This window comes from Podarcis melisellensis (genome assembly GCF_964234715.1).
Source record: "Podarcis melisellensis genome assembly, chromosome: 8".
Taxonomy (NCBI): domain Eukaryota; kingdom Metazoa; phylum Chordata; class Lepidosauria; order Squamata; family Lacertidae; genus Podarcis; species Podarcis melisellensis.
The window spans coordinates 16,428,749-16,447,726 of record NC_138540.1 but is presented as its reverse complement, the minus strand read 5'-3'; the positions used below and the strand labels follow the sequence as shown (position 1 = coordinate 16,447,726).

Here is an 18,978-nt window from a genome sequence, read left to right as displayed (position 1 = left end):
CTGTTTTGCTCTGGTATTCCTGGCTGGTGTCCTTGTTTTTTGTCCAAGGGACAGATTTCTCTGTTAACAGCCCAAAGCTAAGAGGCTCCTTGTTTGCCTAAAAACTTCTAGGGGCAGTGTGGTGCGATGGTTAGAGTGTCGGACTAGGGCCTTGAGAAACCAGGGTTCAAATATCCCAATTAGCCATGAAGCTCACTGGGTGACTCACTACCTCTCAGCCAAACCTACCTCACAGGGTTGTTGTAGAGATTCAGTGAGGAGGGGGAAGAGCCATGTACAACACCTTGAGCTTCTTGGAGAAAAAGGTGGGATTTAAAGGCAATAAAACAAAATAAATAATACTGACTTGGGAAGGGTGCAGGAAACAAAACCGTGTAGGCTCCAAATTGAAGTCGAGTCTCTGCCCCGCTGAGCAACCAGCAGGAAGGGGAGGAGCAAGATGGAAGTTGGGCGTGTCCCCCTCCTCCTCCCATAGCCCCTCCCTTTATAGAAATCCTGGGCAAGGCTCATTTGCATAGAATTTAGAGGGCCTTATGCACAGCTGCTGTGGCTTTGCTCTTTATCCTCTTAATCATTTTCTGGGGGGTATCCTGGGTTTGCTTACCCAAGAGTAACTCAGACTGAAATCGTCGGGGCTTACTTCTGAGTAGTAGGCAATGGGCTGTCTGCGATGCAAGTCCTACTCAGAGTAGGCCCATTGACATTTGTGGACAAGAGTAACTTGGGTTAAATAATTTCGGTGGATCAACTCTGAGAAGGACTGTGTTGGGTCCAGCACAACTGTATGTTTGTTTAGTCGTTTAGTTGTGTCCAACTCTTCGTGACCCCATGGACCAGAGCACGCCAGGCACTCCTGTCTCCCACTGCTTCCTGCAGTTTAGTCAATCTCATGCTGGTAGCTTCGAGAACACTATCCAACCATCTCGTCCTCTGTCGTCCCCTTCTCCTTGCGCCCTCCATCTTTCCCAACATCAGGGTCTTTTCCAGGGAGTCTTCTCTTCTTATGGGGCGGCCAAAGTATTGGAGCCTCAGCTTCAGGATCTGTCCTTCCAGTGAGCACTCAGGGCTGATTTCCTTAAGAATGGATAGGTTTGATCTTCTTGCAGTCCATGGGACTCTCAAGAGTCTCCTCCAGCACCATAATTCAAAAGCATCAATTCTTCGGCGATCAGCCTTCTTTATGGTCCAGCTCTCACTTCCATACATCACTACTGGGAAAACCATAGCTTTAGCTATATGGACCTTTGTTGGCAAGGTGATGTCTCTGCTTTTTAATATGCTATCTAGGTTTGTCATTGCTTTCCTCCCAAGAAGCAGGCGTCTTTTAATTTCGTGACTGCTGTCACCATCTGCAGTGATCATGGAGCCCAAGAAAGTAAAATCTCTCACTGCCTCCATTTCTTCCCCTTCTGTTTGCCAGGAGGTGATGGGACCAGCTGCATAGCACTGCACATTTAAAGTTCTCCATTGCAAGCTTTCAAATGATTCCCTGCGCTGAGCCGCCTTCCATTTACTCTCTAATAAGTCTCACGGAAGTCAGTGGGGCTTGCTTCCAAGTAACGGTGCTGCTGGCCTTCCATTAACTCTCTTTCCTCCTCTCTTCAAGGATGTTTGATGAAATAAGAATAAAAATGGGGTCCCTTCAAGGGGGTCAGCTTCTTAAGGAAGACTGGACCTTCGGAGAGAGCGTACCTTTTAAGGCTCAAACCGGTCGGGAAATGAACAGAGAGCAGACCAGGATATACAAAAGCAAAGCGGCTATATGCCTGGTCTTTATTAAAGCTGTTGCAACAGGGTGTTCCCCCCCACACGCAGGAGAGAGGAGATGGACCGAGGACAAAGGTGTTCAAGCCCTTATATAGACTTTGAAATTGCCCACCCTGGAGCTCAAGACCACTTCCAGAAACATCATACGTACATCACAGAAGGGGCGGACTACAACAGAAATCTGAGTGCGTTGTTTTTCCCCCTCTTGTCTGCTAGGTTGCTTGATTGGATTACTTGGGAATCCTGGCCACTCTTTTGTTACTCAGTTCCTGAATCCAGGGCACAGGCTCACACCCTTTAAATGTGCCTTTAAGAGAGGATTTGTGAAAGAGACAATGGGGAGATTTCCTATTTCCTTCGACCTTGCAGAGGAATATTTGAGGTCATTTTGGGAGAGAGAAAATGGTTTCAGGACTTTTCTGTGGGTTTCAGACATGTGGTTTGTATGTGTTTGCTTGGTACATTTATGAACATCTATTTTATATATGGGACGTGGGTGGCACTGTGGGTAAAACAACAAAGCCTAGGACTTGCTGATCAGAAGGTCCGCGGTTCACATCCCCATGACGGGGTGAGCTCCCATTGCTCGGTCCCATTGCTCCTGCCAACCTAGCAGTTTGAAAATACGTCAAAGGCGGGAAGGTAAATGGTGTTTCCGTGCACTGCTCTGGTTTGCCAGAAGTGGCTTAGTCATGCTGGCCACATGACCCAGAAGCTGTACGCTAGCTCCCTCGGCCAATAAAGTGAGATGAGTGCCGCAACCCCAGAGTCGTCCGCGACTGGACCTAATGGTGAAGGGTCCCTTTACCTTCACCTGCATGGAAGCGGCCAATGGGGACAGCGACCCCTGGAGGCAGAGAGCGAGCATCTCTCTACTGCCGCATTACTGTGTGCCTCATCCCAGATACAACAGGATTGGGGAATTGCCCCCTCTAGTGGTTGGGACACGGGTGGCGCTGTGGGTAAAACCTCAGTGCCGAGGACTTGCCGATTGTATGGTCCCTGGTTCAAATCCCCATGGCGGGGTGAGCTACCGTCTTTCGGTCCCAGCTCCTGCCCACCTAGCAGTTCGAAAGCACCCCTAAGTGCAAGTAGATAAATAGGTACCGCTTTATAGTGGGAAGGTAAACGGCGTTTCCGTGTGCTGCGCTGGTGCTGGCTCACCAGAGGAGCTTCCTCACGCTGGCCACGTGACCCGGAAGTGTCTTCGGACAGCGCTGGCTCCCGGCCTCTTAAGTGAGATGAGTGCACAACCCTAGAGTCGAACACGACTGGCCTGTACGGGCAGGGGTACCTTTACCTTTACCTTTTTAGTGGTTGTTGGAAGGAAATCAGCCCTGAGTGCTCACTGGAAGGACAGATCCTGAAGCTGAGACTCACTCCAATACTTTGGCCACCTCACAAGAAGAGAAGACTCCCTGGAAAAGACCCTGATGTTGGGAAAGATTGAGGGCACAAGGAGAAGGGGATGACAGAGGACGAGATGGTTGGATAGTGTTCTCGAAGCTACCAGCATGAGTTTGACCAAACTGCGGGAGGCAGTGGAAGACAGGAGTGCCTGGCATGCTCTGGTTCATGGGGTCACGAAGAGTCGGACACGACTAAACAACTAAACAACAAAGTGGTTGTTGGACACCAGTGTGACCAATGATCAAGGATTGTTTTACACCATGGGTAAGTAAACTAAGGCCTGGGGGCCAGATCGCCTTCTAAATCCGGCCCACGGATGGTCTGGGAATCAGCGTGTTTTTACATGAGTAGAATATGTGCTTTTATTTAAAATGCATCTCTGGGTTATTTGTGGGGCATAGGAATTTGTTCATTTTTTTTTCTTTCCAAATTATAGTCTGCCCCCCCCCCAAAGTTTGAGGGACAGTGGACCGGCCCCCTGCTGAAAAAGTTTGTTGACCCGTTTTACACAGTTGACATTTATTGTCACATGTGCCAAGGATAGCATCAGGATCCCTATATGACTTCTTTTTGACATCTCTCAAGTCAGAGGAACATCTGTCGCCCTCCAGATCCTGCTGGTGTACAACGCCCGTCAGTCCCAACCAGCACAGCCAAAGTCCATGGATGAGATGGGAGCAATCTCTGCAGTGCCGCAAGTTCAGCATACTTGCCTTGCAGAGACTTTTCACCTGACTATTGCAAGAGATATTCGTGGAAGAGAGACCATAAGTGAGGCGACCCAGTCCTGGAGATCTCTCTGCTATGCAGTCTGGCCCATAAACACTGTAAACTAATAAATAACACGAATGAATAAAAGTACACTGCCTCCTTTTTGGGGGTGGGAAGAGAATTGTCGGCAAATTGCACTCTCTGTGAAAAGGATGATCCCAAGCCTTCTTTCCAGCCTGTTGGTTTTTTTTGTGGGCGTGTGATTTTCCATGTATGGGAGGTATAGCCCATAAATATGTGCTTTCCAATAAATGACTCCTAAGTCCCCCCTCCCCTTCTTTTCCTTTCTTTTCTTCCTAACCTAACACTGTATGCAACGCCAATGTCTCACAATGAATGAAACTGATCTGTAGAAAACACATCTTTAAAAAAGAGACGATGCAAGTATTTTTGCAAACTCAGAAATTTTTAATAATTTTTTTTAATGACTCCTAAGTTTCAACTGAACTGGTACAGTCCCTTGTGGCAGGGCTGTACCACCTTGCCATTGCAACGTATGAACAAGCGAGGGGGGTGCAGTGTCTCCCCACTACAAATGCCACACAGTCGTCAATGAAAACACAATCTGAAGCCAGGATGACACACCCAGTTTGGTGTTTCAGACCTCGGGTCGCGAACGTGATCCGTGCGGGAGGCACGTTTGCACGTTCAGCGCTTCTGCGCATGCGCAAAGCACGATTTAGTGCTTCTGCGCATGCGCGACAGCCGAAACCCAGAAGTAACCCGTTCCGGTATTTGCAGGTTTCGGCGGGTCTGTAACCCCAAAAAACACAACCTTAAGCGTCTGTAACCTGAGGTATGACTGTATATATATATATAGCATAGCTGTCAACTTTCCCCTTTTCTTGCAAAGAATCCTATTCGGAATAAGGGAATTTCCCTTTAAAAAAGGAAAAAGTTGACAGCTATGATATATAGTGTGTATAGTGTGTTTGTGTGTGTCTGTGTGTAGTGCATGTATATACTATGTGTGTGTATATATATAGGACGTGTGCGTGTATATATATAAATATATAGTATGTGCAGGTTTTGGTGTCCTCGGGTGTCTTCCCGTGTAAAAGTTGGGGTGTCTAGGCGACGTTTCGACGAGGTCTCACTCGTCATCTTCAGGCTGGTGCTTTCGGCTTCGACCTCGTCGAAACGTCGCCTAGACACCCCAACTTTTACACGGGAAGACACCCGAGGACACCAAAACCTGCATTCCTGTACCCGTGAAAATCTACGAAAGCATATATAGTATGTATGTATATATACACTATATATGTGTGTGTGAATATAGTGAATGTATATATAGTGAATGTGTGTGTATGTATATGTGTGTATACACACACACACACACACACACACACATATATATATATATATATATATATATATGAATGAAAGGCCAGGTTCCAGGAAGAATCTGGCGTGAATAACCCGCCCGGAAAACCAAATAAGCAAGCAAGCAGACACACGATACGCGGGCGTTCAGCTCGCCGGCCTCCCTGGGTCGGAACCTTTGACTCCGAGGGAGTTCTGTTTCCGGCCGGACCGCTTTCGGAGGCGCACGCGCTTCGGGCGCCCGTCGGCGGGGGCGAGGAGAAGGGAGCGGACCCGCCGATGGCAGAGGCGAGCCGGAGCCGGCGTCGGCGGAGCTGGGGCTGCTCGGGAGCCGCCTTCTCTGGGCGCAGGGTGAGTCCTGAGCGGGGAGAGGTTCCCCCCTTCCAGCTTCCTCCCGCCCGGACTTCGCCTGCGCCCCGCCACCCCTGCAGGGTGGGACGCTGCTGCGGAGGCTGCCGCCCCGCGGAGGCAGGAGACTGGGGTGGGGCGGGCCGAGGGCCTCGCCTTTCTTCTGGGCTCGAAGTGGCCCGGCTTCCTCAATGCTCGCGGGAGGAGGAGGCGGCGGGCAAGCGGGGCTTGGGCGTCTCTCCACCTCCTCGGACGGCAGAAGGGGACAAGGCGGGGTAGGGCTCGCGTGACCGGTATGGAATTCATTCCCTTGGTTGTAATGTATATGTTACTTTTATATATCCTACATTTTGACTTATCTATCTGGAGAGCAGGGGCTCAAAAGACCCAGTTTGACTACATATGTTACTTTTATATATCCTATATTTTGATTTTTTTGTGTCAGGAGAGCAGGGGCGGAACCAGACTCAATGACCCACTTTGGCTATATATGTTACTTTTATATATCCTGTACAGTATTTTGATTTTTCTCTCTGGAGAGCAGGGGCGGAACTAGACTCAATGACCCACTTTGGCTATATATGTTACTTTTATATATCCTGTACAGTATTTTGATTTTTCTCTCTGGAGAGCAGGGGCAGAACCAGACTCAGTGATCCAGTTTGGCTACATATGTTACTTTTATATATCCTGTGCAGTATTTTGATTTTTCTCTCTGGAGAGCAGGGGCGGAACCAGACTCAATGACCCAGTTTGGCTACATATGTTACTTTTATATATCCTGTACAGTATTTTGATTTTTCTCTCTGGTTAGCAGGGGTGGAACCGGGCTCAGTGACCCAGTTTGGCTATACAGTGATACCTTGGGTTACAGATGCTTCAGGTTACAGACGCTTCAGGTTACAGACTCCGCTAACCCAGAAATAGTACCTCGGGTTAAGAACTTTGCTTCAGGATGAGAACAGAAATCGGCCTCCGGCGGCGCAGCAGCAGCAGGAGGCCCTATTAGCTAAAGTGGTGCTTCAGGTTAAGAACAGTTTCAGGTTAAGTACAGACCTCTGGAACGAATTAAGTACTTAACCCGAGGTACCCCTGTATATGTTACTTTTATACATCCTGCACAGTATTTTGATTTTTCTCTCTGGTTAGCAGGGGTGGAACCGGGCTCAATGACCCAGTTTGGCTATACAGTGGTACCTTGGGTTACAGATGCTTCAGGTTACAGACGCTTCAGGTTACAGACTCCGCTAACCCAGAAATAGTACCTCGGGTTAAGAACTTTGCTTCAAGATGAGAACAGAAATTGGCCTCCGGCGGCGCAGCAGCAACGGGAGGCCCTATTAGCTAAAGTGGTGCTTCAGGTTAAGAACAGTTTCAGGTTAACTACAGACCTCTGGAACGAATTAAGTACTTAACCCGAGGTACCCCTGTATATGTTACTTTTATATATCCTATATTTTGATTTTGATTTTTTTCACATATTTTCTATTAAATGTTATGTTTTGTGTTTTAGAATATTCATTTAAACAACCTTAAAATATCAGTGACTTCCCCCCTTCTCTTTGTGTGGTACATTTTGCATATCATAAATCCCTGCATATTTCATATAAACCAAACCATTCAATATTCCATTATTACATCCATCAAAACTTATTTACACTGTTGAATTTATCTTAATACTGCCCACATTTTCAATGTACACCATTTCCCCCCATATATTCAATTAACATTTTCCAGTCTTTTTTAAACGTATGTTGTTCTTGTTCTCTTATTCTATATGTTAGGTCCGCAAGCTGCGCATATTCCATCAGTTTAAGTTGCCATTCTTCTTTAGTTGGGACTTTGCTCGTTTTCCATTTTTGGGCTACCGTAGTGGCATACATAAATAACCTTGTTTGACACCTGGGAATTTCCGTCAGAATTATCCCCAACAGAAAGGACTCTGGGTTTTTGGGGGGAAGTACGTTTAAACATTTTTTTTCAATTCATTATAAATTATTTCCCAATACTCTTTTACCCTTTTACAGATCCATCATATATGATAGAACATACCCTCAGTCTCATTGCACCTCCAGCACTTACCGTATTTTTCGCTCTATAGGACGCACTTTTCCCCCTCCAAAAATGAAGGGGAAATGTGTGTGCGTCCTATGGAGCGAATGCAGGCTCCCTGGCTTCAGCGATAGCAAGGCAAAGCCTCCGAAGCCTGCGCTACAGAGGCTTCGCGTTGCTTCCGCTGAAGCCAGGAGAGTCTGCTCTTTGAGGCTGGCGGTGGGGAAAGCAGCGCTTCCCCCATCGCCAGCCCCAGAGGATGGGGGGCAGCAGGAAGGCGCGCGACGCCTTCCCGCTACTCTCCAACCCGGCTTTGAGGCTGGCGGGGGGGGGGAAAGCAGCGCTTCCCCCATCGCCAGCCCCAGAGGATGGGGGCAGCAGGAAGGCGCGCGACGCCTTCCCGCTACTCTCCAACCCTCCTGTGGGCTTTTGCGGGAGACGGGGGAATTCCCCCACCTCCCGCAAAAGCAGGCAAAAGCCGTGTGCTCTTTAAAGAGGCTCCGTGGCTTCTGCAGGCTTTTCTAGGAGGTGGGGGAATTCCCCCACCTCCTAGAAAAGCCCGCAGGAGCCGCGCACCCTTTAAAGAGCGCGCGGCTCTTGGGGGCTTTTCCCCAAGGACGGAGAAGGGACTGACTGACCGAGTCAGTCCCTTCTCCCTCCTGCGGGCTTTTGCGGGAGATGGGGGAATTCCCCCACCTCCCGCAAAAGCAGGCAAAAGCCGTGCGCTCTTTAAAGGGGCTGCACGGCTTTGCTGGCTTTTCCAGGAGGTGGGGGAATTCCCCCACCTCGCAGAAAAGCCTGCAAGAGCCGTGCAGCCTTTAAAGAGCGTGCGGCTCTTGGGGGCTTTTCCCCAAGGACGGAGAAGGGACTGACTGGCCGAGTCAGTCCCTTCTCCCTCCTGCGGGCTTTTGCGGGAGATGGGGGAATTCCCCCACCTCCCGCAAAAGCAGGCAAAAGCCGTGCGCTCTTTAAAGAGGCTCCGTGGCTTCTGCAGGCTTTTCTAGGAGGTGGGGGAATTCCCCCACCTCCTAGAAAAGCCCGCAGGAGCCGCGCACCCTTTAAAGAGCGCGCGGCTCTTGGGGGCTTTTCCCCAAGGACGGAGAAGGGACTGACTGACCGAGTCAGTCCCTTCTCCCTCCTGCGGGCTTTTGCGGGAGATGGGGGAATTCCCCCACCTCCCGCAAAAGCAGGCAAAAGCCGTGCGCTCTTTAAAGGGGCTGCACGGCTTTGCTGGCTTTTCCAGGAGGTGGGGGAATTCCCCCACCTCGCAGAAAAGCCTGCAAGAGCCGTGCAGCCTTTAAAGAGCGTGCGGCTCTTGGGGGCTTTTCCCCAAGGACGGAGAAGGGACTGACTGACCGAGTCAGTCCCTTCTCCCTCCTGCGGGCTTTTGCGGGAGATGGGGGAATTCCCCCACCTCCCGCAAAAGCAGGCAAAAGCCGTGCGCTCTTTAAAGGGGCTGCACGGCTTTGCTGGCTTTTCCAGGAGGTGGGGGAATTCCCCCACCTCGCAGAAAAGCCTGCAAGAGCCGTGCAGCCTTTAAAGAGCGTGCGGCTCTTGGGGGCTTTTCCCCAAGGACGGAGAAGGGACTGACTGGCTGAGTCAGTCCCTTCTCCCTCCTGCGGGCTTTTGCGGGAGATGGGGGAATTCCCCCACCTCCCGCAAAAGCAGGCAAAAGCCGTGCGCTCTTTAAAGAGGCTCCGTGGCTTCTGCAGGCTTTTCTAGGAGGTGGGGGAATTCCCCCACCTCCTAGAAAAGCCCGCAGGAGCCGCGCACCCTTTAAAGAGCGCGCGGCTCTTGGGGGCTTTTCCCCAAGGACGGAGAAGGGACTGACTGGCCGAGTCAGTCCCTTCTCCCTCCTGCGGGCTTTTGCGGGAGATGGGGGAATTCCCCCACCTCCCGCAAAAGCAGGCAAAAGCCGTGCGCTCTTTAAAGGGGCTGCACGGCTTTGCTGGCTTTTCCAGGAGGTGGGGGAATTCCCCCACCTCGCAGAAAAGCCTGCAAGAGCCGCGCAGCCTTTAAAGAGCGCGCAGCTCTTTGGGGCTTTTGCCCAAGGAGGGAGAAGGGACTGACTGGCCGTTTCAGTCCCTTCTCCCTCCTGGTCGAAAAGCCCGCAGGAGTCAAGCGGGGCTCCTGTGGGCTTTTGCGGGAGGTGGGGGAATTCCGCCACCTCCCGCAAAAGCAGGGAGAAGGTCTTGGAGTAGCGCACAGGCTGCGTGCAACCTGTCCACTGCTCCCAGAGCTGCGGGGGGGGGGGGAATTATATTTTTTCCTTGATTTCCCCCCCTGAAAACTAGGTGCGTCCTATGGTCCGGTGCGTCCAATCGTGCGAAAAATACGGTATCTAATTCAGTCTTATACATCTTAGCAAGCCCACTCGGAGTTATATACCATCTGTGAATCATTTTCAGGTAGTTCTGCTCCAAGGAATAACAAACTGTAAACTTCAGATCGCTCTTCCAAAGCTTTTCCCCGAGATTAAATCTATATTATGTCCTTTATCTATTGCCCAGTGTGTCATAGAGGCTTTGAGAAGCTCGTCTTTTGTTTCCCAATGTAGTAACAGATTGTATATTTAGATTTTTCTGTCTGGAGAGCAGGGACAGAACCATATTCAAAGACCCAGTTTGACACACACACACACACACACACACACACACATTTGCGTACCCCCACCTCAATGGTGCCCCGCTGGAGGCTTCATTTGGGGCAAAAAAACCCTGGCTAACACACACATACACACAGAGAGGTAGCTATGGGTCTGCTGGGGAGATCACTTCACACAGGGGTTTGACTTAACTCCCCACCCTCCACCGACTCGCACCCTATTGTCTCTTGAGGCAGGTAGACACTAAAAACAATTACATTTATGTGCCACCTATCTCCCCCCCTCCCATTTTATCCTCACAACAACCCTGTGAGGTAGGTTAGGCCGAGAGACGTAACTACTGGCCCACGGTCTCCATTAGTGAGCTCCATTACAGGGATTCGAACCCAAGTCATACTCTGAATCTGCAACCACACTGGCATAATTATTGTTATTGCTATTATTAGCACCCAGCATTAACATCGGAGTTCAATACTGAAAGCTGTTTAAAACAGCTTTAGAATAGCAAAAAAAAGAAGAAGAAGTCTCTTATAGTACATTGTGTTTATCCAGTTTTTGGTTTGCTTGTTTTTGGTTTGCTTTTGTATTTATTACAGGGGTTAACGAAACAGGAATGTTGAACAGGCAAACTGTTCTGGCTTCCATATTGCCATAAGGGTGTAAAATGTCTGTTCTGTTAGTCATCTTTAATAAATATATGGTTTGAATGTTGAACTGCATGCTACCAGTTCCGGATCAAACTTGACTGAAGTGCTGGTTGATGCTTTCATTACTTATCTGTCTAGTACATATCCTGTTCGTTATTTTGTAAACCACTTGGGAGACTGGGATATGTAAAAATATTAGATAAATAATATTAGATAAATAAATTAAGTTCTACAATCATGCATTTTAAAATAACTTAAAATAAGTTTAAAAACAATACAAAACAACTAAAGAGAGGTCATTAAAAAGTGTTGCTTTAAAACTTATTGCTGAAAGCCCTGCTGTGAATTAGTGTGGGCTTCTGACATTTTAGAGACCTCAGAAACTCTCCTACAGATCACACGGCCTTCTTTGGCATGTAAAGGCTTAAGTCAGACTTTCGAGGAAAACAACAGGGTGACAGGTGGAAGTTGGGCAAGGAATGCTTCAAATGCCCATCACACATTGTTTTATTTCAGTCCGTTCTGATTAATCCCCGTGCTTTAATTCAGTGCTCATTTTAAAGGCAAGTTTCATTAGCCTTATGTCCTCTGAATGTTTTTGGCTACACCACGCTGGTGAAGGGAAGGGAGGCTTTATTTCTTGGTTTCAATTTGGGTGTTTTTGACTATATTTATGTTCTATTATGGCATGTCCTATGCGAGACCAGTGTGCCCTGTGCTATTCCAGTGCCCTGTGCTATTGCAGAACATTTGCCTTCTCTGAATCGCTTGGAGCACAGTGGAAAACGTGGATTATTATTTTTTTTAAATGGCTGGAAGGTGATTTAAGCAATGGCTGTTGTGAAAAATCTTTTAATTAGTAAACTAAATCAAACCTGAAACCTTCGAAAGTGTCAGGCTCTCCTTCATTGGAGGTTTTTAAACAGAAGTTAGATGGCCCCTGAGTTGCATGGGATTGGAGTCCATGCCCCTTTGGGGCCTTTTCAACTTTACAGTCCTATTATTCTGTAATTCAATGTCATTGACAGGGTATGGGGGGCTGCACCTGTTGAAATTTTATTAGATAAACCTGCAACCCTCCAGATATTTTGACTACAACTCCCACCAGTCCCATTTTGTGTTGTGAACCGCTCTGTGGTCTTCGGATGAAGGGCGGTGTATAGATTTACCATTTTTTTTGCTCTATAAGACTCACTTTTTCCCTCCTAAAAAGTAAGGGGAAATGTGTGTGCGTCTTATGGAGTGAATGCAGGCTGCACAGCTATCCCAGAAGCCAGAACAGCAAGAGGGATTGCTGCTTTCACTGCGCAGCGATCCCTCTTGCTGTTCTGGCTTCTGAGATTCAGAATTTTTTTTTCTTGTTTTCCTCCTCCAAAAACTAGGTGCGTCTTGTGGTCTGGTGCGTCCTATAGAGCGAAAAATATGGTAATAAATAACAATAATCCCAGTCAGTAACCAAAAGCATCTGAAGGGCATCAGATGGCTGAACTAAGTCATAGGAGTCCCATAAAAGGAATATAAAGACCTGATTCAGCATCGTGAGTCAGCCTGTTGCTGGATCATTCTGCAAAATCTCAAGCCGGATCTCTTTCCCCAACTTAGCTACATTTTTTTTAAACGGGAAATGTTGGGGATGGGGAGAGAGCCCCGAGGGCCAGAGAGGAGTGGACAAATTAGTTCCCTGGGTCCTGAGGTCTCCCCACCCATGTGTTACGCAGTTCTAGAGGGGTGCCCACTTCTCTCCGTCAAGGAAATACCGTATTTTTTGCTCTATAAGACTCACTTTTTCCCTCCTAAAAAGTAAGGTGAAATGTGTGTGCGTCTTATGGAGCGAATGCAGGCTGCGCAGCGATCACAGAAGCCAGAACAGCAAGAGGGATTGCTGCTTTCGCTGCGCAGCTATCCCTCTTGCTGATCTGGCTTCTGGGATTCAGAATATTTTTTTCTTCATTTCCTCCTCCAAAAACTAGGTGCGTCTTGTGGTCTGGTGCGTCTTATAGAGCGAAAAATACGGGTAACTCCTCTAAAGAGGAGGAAAGGGCTGTTGAGAAAGGGGTAAGGTACAGGTTTTCCTCAGATTTAATGGACCACCACACAAATCTCTCTTCTTCCTTTCCCCTTTTCAGGTTCACTTCTGACACCTGGCGTTGCAGCACCTGTTTGAACAATGGAGGCAGAAGATGAGATGGAAAAGATCAATATTGTCAGCGAAAACAACCAGGAGAGCGAGCCGGAAGATCAAGGGGCGGCGCTGCTGGGCACCCCGAAGAGCCTGCCCAGCACCTGGCAGCACAAGTGCGCCTCTTATGTCCTGGCCCTCCGCCCCTGGAGCTTCAGCGCTTCCCTCACCCCGGTGGCCCTAGGCAGCGCTCTCGCCTACCGCTCCCTGGGGACTTTGGACCCTGGGCTCCTGGTCGGCAGCGCAGTGACCGTCTTGGCCGTCCACGGGGCCGGGAACCTCGTGAACACCTACTACGACTTCTCCAAGGGGATCGATCACAAGAAGAGCGACGACCGGACCCTGGTGGACCGGATATTGGAGCCCCAGGATGTGGTCAGATTCGGGGTCTTCTTGTACACCCTCGGCTGCATATCTGCGGCCTGCCTCTATTGCCTCTCTACCCTCAAGCTGGAGCATCTAGCCCTGATCTACTTCGGAGGGCTCTCCAGCTCCTTTCTCTATACTGGAGGTAAGGAATCCTCACCAACACATGCAGACCTTTTCTTGTTGCAGAGCATCTTTCCCCAACCTGGGGCCCTCCAGGTGTGTGGGGCTCCCAAATCCCTGGGATGCGAGATGCTTTTGAAGGGTACCAAACATAAGGTGTAGGCTCTTTAAGAAGAGCTGGGCAATATCTGGTTTTCAACATCGTTATATATCACAAGCTAAACATGGTGATATACCGATATATCACAATGTCTGAAATAAGGATGGAGCATTGGCTGGCTTCATGGTTTTTCCATGCATGAGGCAGGGGAGAGCTGAGCTGGCAGAGTTAACAGTAGCTGCAGAAATTGAAAGAAGCATTGGCTGGCTTCACAGTTTTCCTCACATTGTGATTTTTGCATAGCACACCCACCCACAATTCGTGATATATTGCCAGGTAAAAAGTTATGAAACCGATTTCACAATATGGACTTCAAACTGGTTTTGGACAATATATCACTATATCGTCCAGCCCTAGCCAGGTTCAGTAGCTGAGGCGACAGGGGTTCTGCGCCAGAATTCTGCAATTTAGGCATAGGGCTGAGTGATAACTGGTTTTCAACATTGCGATATATCACCAACTAAACATGATGTGATACCAATATAGTACTGTGACTGAAATAAGCATGGAATTACGCAGAGGCATAGGCTTCACAGTTTTCCCTGCATTGTGATTTTTGCTGTGTTGATCATCCATGTTGCCTTTTGCCAAAAAATTATCAATATAGGGCATTTTGCAAACATGTTTTAGAGAAGCATTATCCCTGTTACATCCCCAGCAGCTGGATGTCTTAGATAATCCTTTCATAAATGAGTGCAATAGAGTTCTAAAAATTATTTTTCATTCTATGAGTCTTAATTTGAGGTCCAAAGACACCCTTGTTACAGAACTTAACACAATTGCTTGGTTGTGGTTGAGATCCCCAATTCTTTTTTCCATTCCTCCATTCATAATTGAATATCAAACTGGTTTGCTGCTAAGGAACATTTATATATGGTAATTGTGGGGTGGTGTTTTTGTTTGTTTGTATGTTTGTTACATAAGAGTTAATCGACTCTTTTAATATCTGGGGTCTCTGAGCCGCAGAAGGTCTTTTGTAGGCTTAAGACTTCCACCCTCCTGGTCTTCAGTTCATGGGTGATAAGACTGTCGGTGCCCACTAGCCACAATGGCTATTCTCTGCTTCCACTATTGAAGGCCACAGGCCTGCGAGCAACAGTTTCTGGGAATCAGCAGCAGGGAGAGCACGGTTGCACATGGGTCTGGGTTGTGGCGTTCCCATGATGGGAACACCTGATTGGCCACCATGAGATCAGGTGGCTTTCGCCCTGATCCTGTCAGGCTCTCATTATGATAGTATTATTTATTGCATTTATATCCCTTTCCTCCCCCCCCCCCAAAGGAGCTCAAGGTGGTCACGAGGTTCTTCTCATTTAATCACCCAAAGAGCTTAATGGCATGGGGAGGGGAGAAGGGAGGGGATTGGAACCCTGGTCCCGGCCTGCCGCTCTAACCGCTACAGCTTCGCTGCCTCCTCTGTCATTCTGTTCTGTTGTGACTGCAGGCATTGGCTTCAAGTACGTGGCACTGGGCGACGTGGTGATCCTCATCACCTTTGGGCCGCTGGCCGTGATGTTCGCCTATGCCGTGCAGGTGGGCTACCTGTCGGTCTCGCCCTTGCTCTACGCCGTCCCTCTGGCCCTGAGCACCGAGGCCATCCTGCACAGCAACAACACCCGGGACATGGAGTCGGACCGGCAGGCCGGCATCGTCACCCTGGCCATCCTCATTGGGCCGACGTTCTCCTACTTCCTGTACAACGCCCTCCTCTTCCTGCCCTACCTGGTCTTCTGCGTCCTGGCTACCCGCTACACCATCACGATGGCCCTCCCGCTCCTCACAATCCCCATGGCCTTCTCCCTGGAGAGGCAGTTCCGCAGCCAGAGCTTCGCCAAGCTCCCCCAAAGGACAGCCAAGCTCAACCTCTTGCTGGGACTCTTCTACGTCTTCGCCATCCTCTCGGCGCCCCCGGGGGCCCTTCCGAAGCTCTAGTGGGGGGGGGGAGTTCTGTGGAGGCGACCGTGGCTGGAAACTCCGGGTTCTCCCTTGAGAACTGGGTGCAGTGGAGGTCAAGGCGAGAGGAGCCACTGCCCCACCAACTCCGGCTTGCATCCAGTCCAAAGTGGTGGTCCTGGCTGTCGGCTTCCTCCTCCTCCTTAGTCTCAGTATTGCCATTATAGAACTCAGTATGGAGGAAAAGGAGGAGGATGGGGGCAAAGCTGGGATTGGCTGGTTCTACCTGTCGTTCTCTCTGGCCCCACCTTCTTGGGGGCCTCTCTGCCTTCTGCCACACCTGTATCGGTGGGCACCAGCCTCTGCTGCCTGGGCAGTGCTTGTGGGGTTATTTTTCTCAGAGAACAAGAATAAGAGGTCTCTCAATTGAGCTTTTTAATTTTTTTTTGTCTTAATGGTTTAGGTGGCCAGGCCGCGACCTGGAGTTGCAGCAGTCCTGCTAATGGGATCCCTCTGTAAAGATGCTGCAAAGTGTTTTCTTTTAAGTGGGGTGGGGGTGGTAAGAGATATTAAAGCTTAACCCCCAATGTTTCGTTTGTTCTCCCACCACTCCCCAAAAGTTGGAAAATAAATGTTTAAAGAAACTGTCCAGCTTTCTAGGGAAGGATGTGCCATACTTTGCAGAGCTAGTTGAAATTGAAAGTAAGCTGAGCAAGGAATTCAAGGAACCCTGAAGGATAGGCAGCCTTTGCCAAGCAGGTGCCCTCCAGATGTTGCTGAACTGCAACTCTCATCAGCCCCAGCCAGTGTGGTCCAATTGATGATGGGAGTCCATCAGCATCAGGTCATCAACAGGTTGCCCATTGCTGCATTAAAAGAACGCTGAGTTATGACGGAGGTATCTGGGCGTGGTAGAGACACGTCAGGAGGTAGCTAGGGGGCAGTAAGGGCAAGTGACAGTCCAAAAACTGTTGGACTCCCAACTCAGCCCAGCAAGTTGGAATTAGGGCTGGGTGCTATCTGGCTCTCTCTCTCTCTCTCTCTCTCTCTCTCTCTCTCTCTCTCTCTCTCTCTCTCTCTCTCTCTCTCTCACACACACACACACACACACACACACACACATAATTTTCAACAAAAATAACAAAAAACCCCCGCACAATAACAAATACAATAAGAAATACAAAGAAAAATATTCACAAAAACAATATCAAATCCATAAAATGGGATTCTCCGAATTCCGTGACTTCCCTCTCCCCCCACCCCTGGTCCCCTAAATTTTCTTTTCGGCTGCATATCATGTTTACTCCAAATTATTTTTGGCGATATCTGTTTTCCAGCATCATATCACCAGCTAAACCTTGCGATATATTGATATATCACAATGTCTGAAATAAAGATGGAGCTGTGTAAAGGCATTGGCTGGCTTCACAGTTTTCCCCACGCTCTGATTTTTACATAGCACACACGCATCATAATTTGCGATATATTGCCAGGTCAAAATTTATGAAACGGATCGCACGATATGGACTTCAAACTGGTTTTGTATGATATATCAATATATTGCCCAGCCCTAGTTGGAATTCAGTAACAGTTTGGATTCAGAACTGTTTGGGGAAGGCCAATTAAGCATATAATGGCATAGAAAACCAATGTTTAAATGCACAGCCTGAAACAAGAAAGAAGTGTCTTCCCCATCTCTTGACATCCTCCTGTAGGTGGAACTCCGCCAAACCTCTCATCGGAATGAATTCGAGAGGACTGACAAGATGCCATGACACAGAAATCCTTGGTTCATTTTCTCTCCTCTCCAGAGTGGTGGGTGCCAAGACGGATCTACCCTTTGGATCTGGACGATGATTATTAAATCCTCCATATAGTTCTATAATAGGCACCCTCCTTATTTAACAGGTACCCCACTTTAACCACTGCCAAAAAGCTCAAGGGACCAGTGGTGGTGACAGTGGTGCTTGGAAGCCCAGGTGTTGACGGTTGGACAACCTGCTGTTTCTAATTTTAGTGATGTGCTGAGCCTATTGAGGTTGGTGGGGGCGGTCAGTAGATTGGCTCTCTTGGGGATAGGGTCCCCGAAAGATCTTCCTCCCCTCTTTCCTGTTTGTTTCCTGGGAAGAGTTTGTTCTTGAAAAATAAAGCAAAACTTTTATCTTACTTGAAAGCCATAGACTGGGCGTCCTGTGGCCTAAGAAAAACATTTGCCAGAAAGCTTGAAAGGTGAGCAAAAAGGGCAAATCTGGTCGCTTTGCCGTGTATCCAGGTGATGAGGCTTGAAACGGCAACCGGTTTTGTATTGAGGGTGGATCACAAACTGTCCTAAAAAAAGAGAACCAGGTTCCCTTTTTCTTTCGTGCTCTCTGGTGGAGAAACTGCCCCTTAAAAACCAGGCTGCAAAAATTTCTGGAGTGTTATGCTTCCTAATGGTGCTTGTTAGAGCTTCAGTTTTAACAGCAGCTGAGTTCTCTCCCCGCACCCAATCCTTTTTACAGCACTCCCTAAAGGAAAGGCCTAGTGAACCTTGCAACCCCTTCCAGAAGTTTTTTGACTACATCTCCCGTAAGCCCCAGCCAGATCAGGTACGATGGGTGCAACATCTGGAGGGCCACCCATTTCTCATCCCTGGACTAAAGGCCCCTGGGAGCTGGGAACACCAAAGAAAACTCCCTGTTGTGCCTCTGTATGAGTGGCTGCTCAGTTTGTTTGTTTTTTAATTACTGATTAAAGCAGGGATGGCTCACCTGTAGTCTATCCGGACTTGTTGGGACTCCCAATTCCCATCAGCCCCAATGGTCACGGATAGCAGGACTTGTAGTCCCACCAAATCTCCCATCCCCTGCCTGAAAGGAGGTAGCTGAAAGGAAAAAGCTGAAAAAGCTGCACGTGGATTGTTCATGCCTGCAGACTCCCAAAATATGTCAGCTGACAAGGGATGGTGAGGGGCCGCTGGCAGCCTGAAATGACAAATTTGCATTATTAGGAAATTTCGGGAGCGGTTAGTAGGTGATCTTCCATGTATGTTTGGAAAGCCACTGGTGTCTCTGCCTACTGACAGCTTTTCCCTGGTAATGTGTTCACCTTAACAGCTACCAGAAGCAGATTGTGGGTGGTGTTTTGCAATTGTATTTTTCTAGAAAAAGAGGTGCCAGAACTCACCATGAACACCTCCCTCATTCTCTTATAGTGGCAGTGGCACCCACCTGAGAAGTGCTGGAATTGAGTTCCAGCTGAAAAAAAAGTCCTGGTGTTTAGGGTGGTTTGTTGCAGAACCATGCTGTGGCCCGATATGTCGAGGGCTTTCTCCTTCCATCTCTTCCTGCTGAAG

General features: G+C 48.6%; 1 protein-coding gene across 4 annotated transcripts; it reads left to right on the top strand.

Annotated features, from left to right (window-relative positions):
• The first annotated feature begins 5,483 nt into the window (after positions 1-5,483).
• UBIAD1 (UbiA prenyltransferase domain containing 1) lies at positions 5,484-17,817 on the top strand. 4 transcript variants are annotated; one of them, XM_081923812.1, is made up of 3 exons: positions 5,484-5,622; positions 13,050-13,613; positions 15,196-17,817. In XM_081923812.1, the coding sequence occupies exons 2-3, from the start codon at positions 13,091-13,093 to the stop codon at positions 15,681-15,683; spliced, it is 1,011 nt and encodes a 336-aa protein (XP_081779938.1). In that variant the 5' UTR covers positions 5,484-5,622; positions 13,050-13,090; the 3' UTR covers positions 15,684-17,817. The 4 variants fall into 4 exon arrangements, with proteins under 4 accessions (XP_081779938.1, XP_081779940.1, XP_081779941.1 ...); XM_081923814.1 differs by having other exon boundaries at positions 5,500-5,703; XM_081923815.1 differs by lacking the exon at positions 5,484-5,622 and adding an exon at positions 5,711-5,894.
• Positions 17,818-18,978: the final 1,161 nt, after the last annotated feature.